General features: G+C 47.2%; 1 protein-coding gene across 5 annotated transcripts in view; it reads left to right on the top strand.

Moving 5' to 3' along the window:
* Positions 1-9,276, top strand: part of TUFT1 (tuftelin 1) — a 43,132-nt gene extending 33,856 nt beyond the window's left edge. For 3 of the 5 annotated variants that reach the window (XM_012462718.3, XM_012462719.3, XM_012462720.3), the window contains 4 exons: positions 3,695-3,800; positions 4,596-4,679; positions 5,879-5,979; positions 7,384-7,806. In XM_012462718.3, coding sequence (XP_012318141.2) covers positions 3,695-3,800; positions 4,596-4,679; positions 5,879-5,979; positions 7,384-7,447 — 355 coding nt within the window. In that variant the 3' untranslated portion in view covers positions 7,448-7,806. Of the gene's footprint in view, positions 1-3,694; positions 3,801-4,595; positions 4,680-5,878; positions 5,980-7,383 lie in introns of all 5 variants that reach the window. The other 2 variants (XM_012462716.3, XM_012462717.3) reach the window with 1 other exon arrangement.
* The last annotated feature ends 4,887 nt before the right edge of the window (positions 9,277-14,163 follow it).

Consider the following 14,163-nt stretch of genomic DNA (forward strand, 5'->3'; position numbering starts at 1 on the left):
AGTGAAGTTGGGTTGCAGGGAGGGGAGGGCGGGCCGTGCAGCCTGTAGCTCCTGTGGTGGCTTGGTCTGGGGAGGAAGCTGGTGCTGATGTCAGATCTTCCAGCTCTGACTCACCGTGAGCTTGCTCAGGGTGGAGCCCCACCCAAGAGATACCATTTGGAAGGCCGCCATCTCCAGGCAGTTCATTTTCCATGGGGTAATAACCTAAAGAAAAGGCTTTCACAGTTTGAGAGCCAACGGCAAGTGAGAGCTGGCGGAGCCTCTGCTGTCGCTGCGCGTCATTCCACAGATTAAGGCAGTGGATGTGTTATGCCTTCGTTTCTTCTCCACCAAAACAAAAACTGACTGTGAACTATTTGAGGGTAAAATTGAATAATGAGTCATGCTGATGAAAAATGGAATGAGCAGCTTCATGAGGAGATACTGAACTTCCTGTTACTTGAAGCAATTCAGATAGAAACTAAGAACCACCTGTCAGCAGGGTCCTGTAGGTGATCACTGAGATCCTTTCTACCTCCAAGGTGAGATGGTTTGTGAATTCCCTCTGATCAGAGGAAATCAGAGGCCCCAGGCAACCAACGAGACCTGCAGAGCAAAGATTGTGCCTTCTAGTTCTTCAGGAAGTTGGAAATTATGCTATTGGCAATTAATAAATAATACCTCAAATGGCAAATCACATTTAACATCAGCATTTTGGGTTTGATCTTCATTGTTTACGTTCGACCTTTTTTGTTTCAACAAGACATTATCCAAAGGGCCTTTTAAGGAATTCCAGGATGAACAGACACAATCCTTGCCCTTCAGGGCCCTTCAGTCTTCTGGAAGCATTTTCTCTCCTTTAGGATAACTTAGATTTGACCTTCCTGGCATGGAAAATACATGCGTCATATTGTAGCCTCCTTTCTGACTGGACTTCATATCAGAATTAATATCAGAATTAGTCAGCACTCCTTCCTCAGTGGGGAGGTGCACATGGGCAGAGCAAGAGAGACAAAAAGTATTAGATAATCAAAAGCCAGGACCTGGGAATGGCAGTGACAGGTGTGCTGTGTACGTGCCGATTTTCTAAATAAAGGGAGACTGAAAGTAGGACATCGGAGAGCTGAGGATGGAAATTCAGAGCGTTTGGAGTGTAGGAAGGATATGGGGTGGCTCAGGTTGCATCATACCCCAGGCAACGTGCACTCGTCAGCTTCCTCAGGCAGAGCTGGGGAGCGATGGATTCTTCATCAGTAGCCTGACTAAAAGAAGACTGCTCCCCTACTCATAACACTTCTTACACCAAATATGTGGGTTTTCCATACCAAGCACTTCTCCAGTTCTCAGCTGATACCAGCTGGGCGCCCTGCACTTTAATTCAATTCTGAGACCAGCCAGAGTTAGTGCAGAACCACAGGTTAAGGGCCAGTCCTGCACGACTGCTCCTACTTCAGATGCCAGTCACAAGTAGTGGGGTCTAGGGTACCTACACTTCTGTCCAACTTGGTTATAAATTGGGGGGTTTCCATATCCTTTTTTCAGGTTTGATAATTTGCTGTGATGGGTGTGCTGTCATAGAACTCAGGGAAACATTTTACTTATTCATTTATTTGTTGGTTTATTTATTGTGAGATGAAATCTCTGTCACCCAGGCTGGATTGCAGTGGTGCGATCTCGGCTCACTGCAACCTCTGCCTCCTGAGTTCAAGCGATCCTCCTGCCTCAGCCTCCTGAGTAGCTAGGACTACAGGCGTGTGCCACCACGCCCGGCTAATTTTTTGTATTTTTCGTAGAAATGTGGTTTCACCATGTTGGCCAGGCTGATCTCAAACTCCTGATCTCAAGCAATCCACCTGCCTTGGCCTTCCAAAGTGCTGGGATTACAGGTGTGAGCCACTGCGCCCAGCCTACTTTTTTTTAATTTAAAATTTTATTCATTGAGACAGGGTTTTGCCATGTTGCCCAGGCTGGTCTTGAACTCTTGGGCTCAAGCAATTCTCCCACCTCTCCTTCCCAAAGTGCTAGGATTACACTCGTGAGCCACTGCACCTGGCCAACATTTCACTTATTATTACTGGCTTATGATAAAAGATAATATAAAGGATTCAAATGAACAGATAGGTGAGGTATGTAGGGCAAGGTCAGCATGTGCACGCATTAACCAAGCTGGAAGCTCTGAACCCCTTTGTTTAGGGTTGTTATGGAGGTTCATTACATAGGCATGGTTGATTAAATTATTGGCCATTGGTGATTGCTGTCTAGCTCCTATCCCCTGTCCCTTTCCTAGAGGTTAGGGGGAGTTGTGGGGCTGAAAGTTTCAACCCTTTAATTGTGCCTTGTTCTTTTGACTAGCCCCATCCTGAAGCTATCTATAGGGACCCAAGCCGCCAGTCAGCATTAGCATACAAAAAGACACTCATCAGTCTCGGAGATTCCAAGGCTCAGGAACCAGGGACTGTGCCCAAATATTATAACAAAACATGCTCCTATCACCCCTCTACTCAGGAAATTACAAAGGTTTTAGGAGCTCTATGTCGGAACCGGGACAGAGACCCATTATATATTTCTTATTATTTTACAGTGCCCTTTGGGGGATCTTGGCTCAGTTTGCTTAGAAGATGCAAAGGAAGCGACAGTGGTTTGGGAATCAGGAGATCTAGAAACAGAACTGTGTGAAGAGGCTTTAAGGAGCCTCAAATCCTATCTCCCTCCTGATATAAAATCCCTGCCAACAGCTTGATCGTGTTGAGTATAATAACCGCAGCTCCAACCGGGCATGGTGGCTCACACCTGTAATCCAAGCACTTTGGGAGGCTGGAGTGGGAGGACTGCTTAAGAGTTTGAGATCAGCCTGGCTAACATGGTGAGACCCTTTCTCTACACACAAAACATTTTTTAATTGGCCAGGTGTGGTGGTGTGTGCCTGTAGTCCCAGCTACATGGGAGACTGAGGTAGGAGGATTGCTTGAGCCCAGGAGGTCAAGCTGGCAGTGAGCCACGTTTGCAGTACCGCACTCCAGCCTGGGCTACGGAGTAAGACCTTGTCTCGGGAAAAAAAAAAAAAAAAGTAAATCCTAGCTTCTACTTGAATCTTTCCAGTAATGAAGAGTTCATTACACATGAGACTGTCCACTTTCTGACAGCTTTAATACGGGGAAAGTCTTTCCTGTGTTAAAAACGGCTTCCCTGGAATCATCTACTGATTGCTTCTAGATTTACCCTCCAGAGTTATCCAGAATGACTGTATCCCTTCTACCCTTTCTGAGCCTCAGTTTCCTCACTTGGACTAGGTGATCCCTGATGATGCTTCCAATGTGATATTCTTTTTTTGTGTGTGTGAGACAAAGTCTTTGCTCTGTCACCCAGACTAGAGTGCAGTGGTGCCATCTCAGCTCACTGCAACCTCTGCCTCTTGGGTTCAAGCGATTCTTGTGCCTCAGCCTCCTGAGTAGCTGAGCCAGGCATGCACCACCATGCTTGGCTAATTTTTGTGTTTTTAGTAGAGATGGGGTTTCACCATGTTGGCCAGGCTGGTCTCGAACTCCTGACCTCACTGCTTCCAATGTGATGTTCTAAGGTACCCACCGCCTATTCTTGGGAATCGGGCAAAGGAAATCATATCTGATGGGAACCTCCCAAGCTCAGGGCTCTCCCTATGACTGGATAAATAAGTCTTCTTATTCCCTTCCCTCAGCCTTCTGGTCTTTATCCCCAGGGCTGCTACCCTGGAAAAGGAAGTGGCTGGGTTGCGGGAGAAGATCCACCACTTGGATGACATGCTCAAGAGCCAGCAGCGGAAAGTCCGGCAAATGATAGAGCAGGTAAGCTGGGCTGGTCTGTGACCTGCCCTGGGAGTCACCCTAAGTCTATGCTCTTATTAGGTTCCTAGGGAGCTTGACTTACATTCACGTGCTTCCTATCAGACATTTATAGCTACCAATTACCAGGGTTTGGGTTATTAGGATCCGCTTTTCTACCATCTTTCCCCTACTGTTTTCTTTGTTTGCCATTTGGCCTCTGCTTTCCAATAGGAAAGGAAGGAAAAGGTTAGTTTCTCTTATGCTCTGTGAAGAGTGTGGGTCAATGAGTAGTTGAATCATAATAAACTCTGTTATCTGTGCAGATTATCAGTCTTTGAGCCTCAAGACTGATTTCCTGCCTTACTCTACCTGAGCTTGAGGGTAGTGTACTTTGGATTTGTTGGTTTACAGAATTGTTTTGAGAGCCTAAGATGTGCTTCATGTCAGCTCCATTAGCATCTGTTTTATTTACTGCTGTTTTCCATTGTCTAGAACAGAGTCTGTCATATAGTAAGTACTCAATAAATAAATTGTGAATGAAAAATAATTTGTATTTTCCAAAGCCAAATGGAATGGGTTTTGAATCATTCATTATTTTGGATTCTCAGGGTGATATTCCCCTCATGCATTCCTCACTCCCACCCCTGGGATAATGAAGAGTTTAATATTGACTGAAATGAAGCCTTTGTAGAAAAGCTAATGAAGTCATATGGAGTTGCAGGGCTCTGCTGACTTGCCCAGCAGCTGGGGTGAAGGCTGGTGAGTGTGTAATGAGTCATTGCAAAATGAGCTCCAGTGTCTCCTACACCTTTGCAGCTCCAGAATTCAAAAGCTGTGATCCAGTCAAAGGATGCCACCATCCAGGAGCTCAAGGAAAAAATTGCTTATCTGGAGGCAGAGGTGTGTGTGCTGGGCAGCCCAGCAGGGCAACGGGGCTCTTGAAGAGAAGGTGGACGTAAGGGAGACAGAGGTTATGGAGGGGTCTTTGTCATGTCTCGCTGCTGCTCTGAAGTGAACACCTGGGGTGGTTGGTTGACCTTCAGTTCAGTTGGGAAGACATTTTCTGAGAACCTTCAGGGAGCTGCTAACAATGATGAGAATGATGAGACCCCCCCCCCTCCCCACCCCCCACCTTCAAGGGACATGTCGTCATGGTGCAAGCCACAAGCCATGGCTGCACGGAGGCTAATTCTGACCCTCCAGGCTTTGCAGAGGAGCTGGCAGTGGTGCTGGGCTTTGAAGGAGGAGGAGGCATTCATACAAATGGAGTATTTTCTGGGGCTAGATTAGCTAACGAGTTGCCTTCCTAGTCTAATTTCCACTTTGCCACAGGACCCTGAAGATCACTTTGCAGCCACCCTGTGAAGATCCCTTGTAGTGGGGGAGGTAAATGGGAGAAAGGGTTATTTTTAGGGAGTTTGCAGTCTAAAGTCAGAGGTAAAATGTATGCTTTTAAAAAGACCAGAGAATGCTTTAGAGCATAGCGTATCAACAAAGGCAAGTGAATATCTCAACTGAGGACAAAATATTATATATCGGGGCCAGGTGCAGTGGCTTATGCCTGTAATCCCCAGCATTTAGGGAGATTGAGGCAGGAGGATTGCTTGAGGCCAGGAGTTCAAGACCAGCCTGGGCAACATAGTGAGACTTTGTCTCTGAAAAAGAAATCTCTTTTTAAATTGGCCAGATGTGGTAGCATGCATCTGTAGTTCCAGTTACTTTGGAGACTTAGGGGAGAGGATCAGTTGAACCCAGGAGTTTGAGGCTGCGGTGAGCTATATACAATCATGCCACTGCAACTCCAGCCTGGGCAACAGAGCAAAACCCTGTCTCAAAAAAAAAAGAACTATATGTCGAGGATATATAGGAAAGCGTCACTATCAGTGTTATACAGAGTTATGGAGCAGCAGGTATTGGAGGATAAGCGCAATCTGTGGTAAAGAAGACGAGGCGAGAGGGTATCCAGGTGGTGGCCCACGTGGTGCGGGTGGGGACAATAGCAGCGCAAACACAGGCAGAGAGACCAGAATGCGGTAGCTGAATGTGACACCCGGAAAGCCAGAAAAAGGCCAACTCTAACCCCTAAGCTTGTGTTACAGAATTTAGAGATGCACGACCGGATGGAACACCTGATAGAAAAACAAATCAGTCACAGCAACTTCAGCACCCAGGCCCGGGCCAAGACAGAGAACTCGGGCAGGTGAGTTAGATAGAATGGGCCCGGGGAGGGAGGGGAGGGAGGAGGGACAAAGCTATGTGGAACCTTTAGTGCTGAGGCAAGAACAAGGCTCTTAAATCCAGCTTTCCTCCCTCCATCTCTAAGCTGGCCCATTGTCTACCAGAATCATTTCTTTTTTCTTTTTCTTCTTTTTTTAAAAAAATTTTTATTAGGCCGGGCGTGGTGGCTCATGCCTGTAATCCCAGCACTTTGGGAGGCTGAGGCGTGGATCACGAGGTCAAGAGATCGAGACCATCCTGGTCAACATGGTGAAACCCGTATCTACTAAAAATACAAAAAATTAACTGGGCATGGTGGCGCATGCCTGTAATCCCAGCTACTCAGGAGGCTGAGGCAGGAAAATTGCCTGAACCCAGGAGGTGGAGGTTGCGGTGAGCCGAGATCGCGCCATTGCACTCCAGCTTGGGTAACGAGCGAAACTCCGTCTCAAAAAAAAAAAAAAAATTATTAAAAAAATTTTAAAAATATATATTTTTTTTTCCAAAAAAGACAGGGTTTCACCACGTTGGCCAGGCTGGTCTTGAACTCCTGACCTCAGGTGATCCACCCACCTCGGCCTCCCAATGTGCTGAGATTATAGGCGTGAGCCACCACGCCCGGCCAACCAGAACCATTTCTAACTCAGTTAGAGTAGAACCTGTTACCACAAACCTAAGGAGGTCCATGAATGTATGGACCCTCTGAAATCGCGTGCAAAATTTATTTATAATGTTTGCATATTTCTAGGGAGAGGGTATTTTGCCTCTAAGAGATTCAGAAAAGGACCCATGAACTTGACAAAATAAAAAATCACAGCCATATCCACTTCTCGGTTGTTTAACTGCCCCTCTCGTTTCATCACCCTTGCTACAAGACACATGTATCATGTCCTAAACCTTCTCTTAGATGTCACTGATAATTTCTGTTTCTTTTTTTTTTTTTTTTGAGACAGAGTCTTACTCTGTCACCAGGCGCCAGGTTGGAGTGCAGTGGTGCGACCCCAGCGCACTGCAACCTCCGCCTCCCAGGTTCAAGCAATTCTCCTGCCTCAGCCTTCTGAGTAGCTGGGACTACAGGCGCGCACCACCACGCCCAGCTAATTTTTTTGTATTTTTAGTAGATACGGGTTTCACCATGTTGACCGGGATGGTCTTGATCTCTTGACCTCGTGATCCGCCTGCCTCGGCCTCCCAAAGTGCTGGGATTACAGGCGTGAGCCACTGCGCCCAGCCAATAATTTCTGTTTCAAAGCACTTGGGACCCAAGTGATCAGCCAGCACCGTAGGGTAAGATTGCAGAGGCAAACATGGAGCAGAGGCTCTATGAAGGGTGAGCCACAACACAGCTGTTCCCAGCACAACTCATTGTTTCCAACCTTCTTTTCAGCATTAGGATATCCAAGCCCCCCAGCCCAAAGCCCATGCCTCTCATCCGAGTGGTGGAAACCTGAGCTGCCTGCCTGGAGATGGATGCTGCCGTTGCTTCTGCCTCTGCCTCCGGAGAAGCCCACCGCCCCTGTTGGCTGTTAGCACTGACTTTGACTTCCTGACTGTCTCCTGGCTGCACCCAGGACTTAGGGCTCCTGTGTCTCACCATTCCCGAGCTCCTTGCCACCGTATGCAGGGCAGATGGAGCACGAGCACTTCTTCAAGGCACTGCAGCCCTTTGGAAGACATTGTCCTGCGAGCAGGAGCCAGGGCACTATCTGTATTCCTATAGTGACTATTTTTTCTCTGTAGAGAGCCTCCCTTCTGTTGTAGACTGGACTCTGGCTGCCCCAGAAGCCAGGCCTTCATCTGGTTGGGAAAGGTGACAAGATTTGCCTCAGTCCTAAAAGCTGGAGACACAGATGTCCAGAGTGATTGGAGAATGTCCTGGGGGAATGAAGTTCCTTCCACACACACAGCTCAGTTCTTAGCAACAAACTGTTTGTTTTCCTACTCGCTCCACCCGCAGCCTACGCTGACCTGGCCTCCTGCAGACAGATGTGGGGCTACCTGGTGAGGCCTGGAGAGAGCCAGTGAACCTAAGCTTTGGGTGGCCTTGTGTTTCTGGGGAGTAGCTTTTTGCAGAAAGATTCTCCAGGACTACAGAGTTATGTGTGACTTCTCTCTGCTGTGAAAACTCCCAGCGTCTCTTTAGGGATTTTCCCTGAGGACCCACCACAAGGCACACCTCGGTCTTCCCGGCCCAGAGCCTAAAAACTGTTTTCACTGGATTCCACCAGTCCCAGCAAAACCATCATTGTATGTATTTTGCTAAGTTATTGGTGGTTTTGCTTACATCTCATGACTGATACAATACCAAAGTTCTGTAGCCTCTTGCAGTGTTTGGATTTGTTTGAAACCGGGAAAACTGTTCCCATTAGGGTTGTTAATGCCAGAGTGACACTATTATAAATCTTTCTCTCCTTCTTCCACCTGTTTCTTCTCCCTTTCTCCTTCAAACTTGATCTGCAGCCCAGGAAGGTAAGTATACTTTCCCCGAGGCTTTGGGGTCAGAGTGTGTGTTGTTTGGAGAAAGAGGCCAATCAGGACTCTTGTGGGGCCCAGATGAGTTCTTTGCTAGCCCTTCTGAACCCGTTGCTCCATAATCGGTCTTTTATCCTGGATCTGAATGACCCTACAGGTCATCGTGTTTGTTTGTTTTTTCTTTTGAGATGGAGTCTGTCTCTGTCACCCAGGCTGGAGTGCAGTGGTGCCATCTCAGCTCACTGCAACCTCCGCCTCCCGGATTCAAGCGATTCTCCTGCCTCAGCCTCCTGAGTAGCTGGGATTATAGGCGCATGCCACCACACCTGGCTAATTTTTGTATTTTTAGTAGAGATGGGGGTTTCACCATGTTGGCCAGGCTGGTCTCGAACTCCTGACCTCAGGTGATCTGCCCACCTTGGCCTTTCAAAGTGCTGGAATTACAGGCTTGAGCCACTGCGCCTGGCCCATCGTGTTTTTCTTTAGGGCTCTTCCTACAGCCTTGGGAAGTAGATAAGCATCAGAGTATGGTATTATAGGAATCAGAAAAATTCAAAACAAATGTGGATTAAGTGTTTAGGCTCCATGTGGCTCACAGCCAGAAGCCTTAAGTCTGTGTGTTTCTGTGTCTCAGGACTGGGCTCACATTCTGGCTTTGTCCCTAACAATGCTCTGGGACTTCAGGCAGTTCCTCATTTATAAAATGAGGGGGTCGGAGCAGGTGATCTCCATGTTTCTTCCCCTTCTGATATGTTTGCCTGTGGCATATTCTTTGTATGGTGAGTTTAATAAATTATGTTAATGCGTCTCTTTGACCTCCTGGTCTGGTTTGCTTTCACTTTTCAGGGAGGATGAGAGAACAAAATTTTAGTGTCTCTTGAAGATGGGCACCCTGTTAGCCACATGTGGGAGTTGTGGTCCAGACATCCCAAATGCCATGGTAGGAGGACTTTGTGGCATTTATAGAGGTATTAGAAGCAGCTCAGCTCCATAGTCCGAATCGTGACTGTTGGAGGCAGTCCCTAACTTTAGCTTTGACCTTCTGTGGAGCAGTGGCCTTTGTAGGGTCCCTAAGCTCGGCCACATTGTGTCCCACTTGGAAGAGAGAAAGAGGTAGAGTCCTGTGGTTACAGAGGTAGACCAGCAGCACTGATCTACTGAGGTAGATGAGTTAACTGCATGTCCTTTGCAGAAATGGAAAGCACTCTGGAAATGCTGACCACAGCTGTTCAGCGGGGTTCGTTTCTGCCTGTCTCTGGGCATCATTCAATTAGTCCCATGATTTTTTTTTCCTTTCTGCCAAGAAGGCAGTTGACTGCAGGGCCAAATGGGGACATAGCTGAATTTACGTGAATCTTCTCCAGGCCAAAGAAACCAGAAACACAGCACACCCTCATCCCTGGCTTGTTTCCTTTCTAGCTCCTGTTTCTCTCCTTCAGTTGAAACAGTGTATGTTTTTCTCTTTTCCTCCCCCTTCTGCTTCTCAGCCAATTCACACTGTATGTTTCAGATGCACTGGAAACCTCTTTCCTTTCCAGACCCGGATTTGTCTTCTGACACCCGTGGCTCTCTTCTGTCTCTGGCAGTCTTGTTTGGCATGGGTAGATCTAGACTGTACTTGCTCTCAGAATATTAACAGGGTGGAAGCAGGGCGGGGTTGACCAAGGTGCCAAGAAGACTCACAGGGCTGGAGGAATACCACAGTGAGTGTGCTCCCGTACACCAAAGGGAGGCTCCGGAGATTTGAGTTGCAGATAATGGAGTGGCTTGGAGGCATTCCAGGGACTTGATCCAGGGGTCGAAGAGAGTCCTTGGACAAAAATGTACCTGTGGTGGATATTTCCTGGAGTTTAGTTATGCTACTGTCAAAGGGAGTAGGGGCATGCCACGGGGAAGAGCGGGGGTCTTTGGGAAGGGAATGCCGTCGGGAAAGATAGTTTGTATCTTTTCGATCTTGTCAATTAGAGATGGAGAATGGGGGACCCGCGGAGAATGAGACAGCGCTCAGGGCCTGAGGAAGGGTGTGGTGAGTAAGGCGCTCCTGGCTTCGGTGGCCTATTTATTGCCTATGCTTTGTCATTTTTAAGCCAACTCCTCTGTGCTGCCTTAATATTTTGTGGAGAGAGGATAGAGTCTGATTCCCTGGGACCTCTGCCATGAAAGGCCTGTTTCTTTGAGCTGGGTATTGAGAGCTGCTCAGACATGCAGCCGTCATCAGCAGCCTCCCGTAAACCTGGAGCGTCAGCCCGACGTGGGAGAAGAAGCAGGAGCGCCCTGCCCTCTGAACAACTGCCCATGTCTTCCCCATCTTTGTCTGTTCCTTCCCCTGAACACAAAAAAGCCTGGCGGTGACACAGCATTTCAACCAAACGGTGCATTGGAACTTTTTGCAAACTTAAGTTTCTAAGGCCAAGAATTGATTGGCTCATTTTCATCTCTATTTAAAAGTACCTTTTGCTATGAAATGTCCCACTAGGAAGTGTTTCTACGTTGGAAAGGTGCTCTGACATGACATGAGTTAAAGCAACTTAATTTGGCTGGGGGCGCGGTGGCTCCTGCCTGTCATCCCAGCACTTTGGGAGGCCGAGGTGGGTTGATCACTTGAGGCCAGGAGTTTGAAACCAGTCTGGCCAACATTGCAAAACCCCGTCTCTACTAAAAAAATACAAAAATCAGCCGGGCGTGGTAGCCGGCCCCTGTAATCCCAGCTACTCAGGAGGTTGAGGCGGGAGAATTGCTTGAACCCCGGAGGTGGAGGTTGCAGTGAGCCGAGATTGCGCCACTGCACTCCAGCCTGGCGACAGAGTGAGACTCCATCTAAAAAAAAAAAAAGCAACTTAATTTGACTGAGGATAGTAATAACCTTTGGGTTGGAAAAGGAAGCAGCTTTCCCTCTTTAACCAGCTCTTCGGTGGGTGTTGCTGTTTTCTGCAGGGCCTCTCATGATCCCCTGGGCTTCCTCACTCCTCGGTGCCAAGCATCACTGAGCTGGCGCCTGATCTTCAAGCTGTGACCCAAGAAGTCTCCGGAGGCACCCCAGAGACTCGAACCAGGGGTCTAAGAGAGTCCTTGGACAGAAATGCACCAAAAAATTAGCCTAGGGCCCTTGGCCTCTTTTTGCACACTTCAGTTTAGGATTTCAGCTTTGCAAGAAATTGTTTCCTGTCTTCTCCAAATTCTAAGCACGATGGCCTTGAAACCCCAAAGTTGGAGACCTAAATATTCTCTATTCCTTCTTTCTCCAAGGAAAATCCATACCCAGGTTGAAGATAAAGATTTTTTTTTTTTTTGAAAAGATGTTTCTTAAAGGTAATTTCCAGCACAGCATGCTCTGTGGCAGTGAGACTGACTTTAAACACTAAAATGTGTGTATGTGGCCTTTCTGCTGGAATTTCTCTTCTCCTGGAGGCCCCTGGGACATAGAACTGAGGGTGGATAGCGGCAGGAAAGGTGTTGGTCACCAAGTCTTAGACCACAGGACCTCAGACAGCTGAGGGAAAGGAAGTCATTAGTACTCATGACTTAATCTACCAATTCAGTGCTGATTACACACCCAGCCCTTCCTCTCACTAGGATTTCAGGCCCGAACTTGTATATGTCTGCAGGAGTTTTATGACCTTATGTCTGTTTTGTTTTTTTTTAATTTTTTTTTTTGAGACAGAGTCTCGCTCTGTCGCCCAGGCTGGAGTGCAGTGGCGCAATCTCAGCTCACTGCAACCTCTGTCTCCCGGGTTCAAGCAATTCTCCTACCTCAGCCTCCTGAGTGGCTGGGATTACAGGCACGTGCCATCATGCCCAGCTAATTTTTGTATTTTTAGTAGAGACGGGGTTTCTCCGTGTTGGCCAGACTGGTCTTGAATTCCTGACCTCTCAGGTTAGCCGCCCTCCTCAGCCTTCCAAAGTGTTGGGATCACAGGCATGAGCCACCACGCCCGGCCTTGAGTCTATTTTACATCTGTCCATAAGCCCTTGTGTGTGAACCGGCCTGCTGTGTACAATATATTTCTTACTATAGGAATAAATCTGAAGAACACTGGCTTAGAGGACAGAACTTCGTCCTTGGCTGTATTGTCATTTCAGGATTGAGGTCCAAAATGGACTTACTTCCAAACTGCCCCCTGTCCCTTTATCCCTTACATACAGTTTGTCAACAGGTCCTTGCATTTTCTCTGTTGAAATATCTCTTGTGCTGGGCGTGGTGGTTCATGTCTGTAATCCCAGCACTTTGGGAGGCCACGCTGGGCAGATCACCTGAGGTCAGGAGTTCTAGACCAGCCTGACCAACATAGTGAAACCCCATCTCTACTAAAAATACAAAAATTAGCTAGATGTGGTGGCGGGCGCCTGTAATCCCAGCTACTCAGGGGAGGCTGAGGTAGGAGAATCACTTGAACTGGAAGATGGAGGTTGCAGTGAGTCGAGATTGTAACATTGCACTCCAGCCACCTTCGAGACAGAGCGAGAATCCTCTCATAAAAAAAAAAGGGGGGCTGTCTCTCAGAAGTGCCCCTTCCTATGTTCACAGTCTCAACCCGTCTTTTGAAGCCTAGATGACCACTGAAGCTAGTCCTTGCTGATTTCCACCTCTAGCGCCTTACCTGCCCCAAATTCACCCTCCCCACCACTGTCATTTGAATCTTCCCCAAATGCAGTGTTCTTTCTCAGTCACGGATATTTAGCCAGGACAAAAGAAGGATGATAGCAGTTTCCAAAGAGGTGAAGGTTGGTCCCTTGGGAGGAGCAGCAGCAGAATCTGGATGGCGTGTGGTAGTTGCAGGGAGACAGCTAAGAAACGAAAGAATGCGTTGACGATTAGAGCAGGGTGGACTGTCTTGGCAAGTAGCAAGTTTTCCTACACACACCAGCAATATCTCAATTAGAAAACAACATAAAATATAACAACAGATAGAAAATGCCTCGGCATATTCTTTATTTGAAATGCCAGTGACCTATGTGAAGAAAATGACCAGATTTCATGGAGAAAGATGGGAAAACAAGAAAAATATTCCTGGATGCAAAATTAAAATTGTAAAGATGTCACTTCTTTATTTTTAGGCTTTGTGTAATTACAGTGAGTTACATTGTAATTCAATCGAGTCTTTTTAGTACTGGATATAATTATTTTAAAATTCCATCTGGAAAAATAAATGTGAAAATGGCAAAGAAAATTTTGAAGGCAGAGCTGATTTGGGAGGATTATTAGCCTTGGCAAATAGCAAAACATTATATAGTTTATACCTCAATTTAGGAGACTAGGCAGAAATAGACCCAATTATACAGGATAAGCATTTAAAAAGGATAAAAGAAGCATCGCAACTTAATGAGGAAAAAGGCATTGGAACAGTTGGTTAAAAATTTGGGAGAGGCCGGGCGCGGTGGCTCATGCCTGTAATCCCAGCACTTTGGGAGGCCGAGGTGGGTGGATCACGAGGTCAAGAGATCGAGACCATCCTGGTCAACATGGTGAAACCCCGTCTCTACTAAAAATACAAAAATTAGCTGAGCACGGTGGCGCGTGCCTGTAATCCCAGCTACTCGGGAGGCTGAGGCAGGAGAATTGCCTGAACCCAGGAGGCGGAGGTTGCCGTGAGCCGAGATCACGCCATTGCACTCCAGCCTGGGTAACAAGAGTGAAACTCCGTCTCAAAAAAAAAAAAAAAAAAAAAAAATTTGGGGAGAAAGAAACTAAACAGCA

The sequence above is a fragment of the Aotus nancymaae genome, unplaced genomic scaffold (genome assembly GCF_030222135.1).
Source record: "Aotus nancymaae isolate 86718 unplaced genomic scaffold, 86718_ANA_hifiasm-v0.15.2.pri h1tg000108l, whole genome shotgun sequence".
In the NCBI taxonomy this organism is placed as follows: domain Eukaryota; kingdom Metazoa; phylum Chordata; class Mammalia; order Primates; family Aotidae; genus Aotus; species Aotus nancymaae.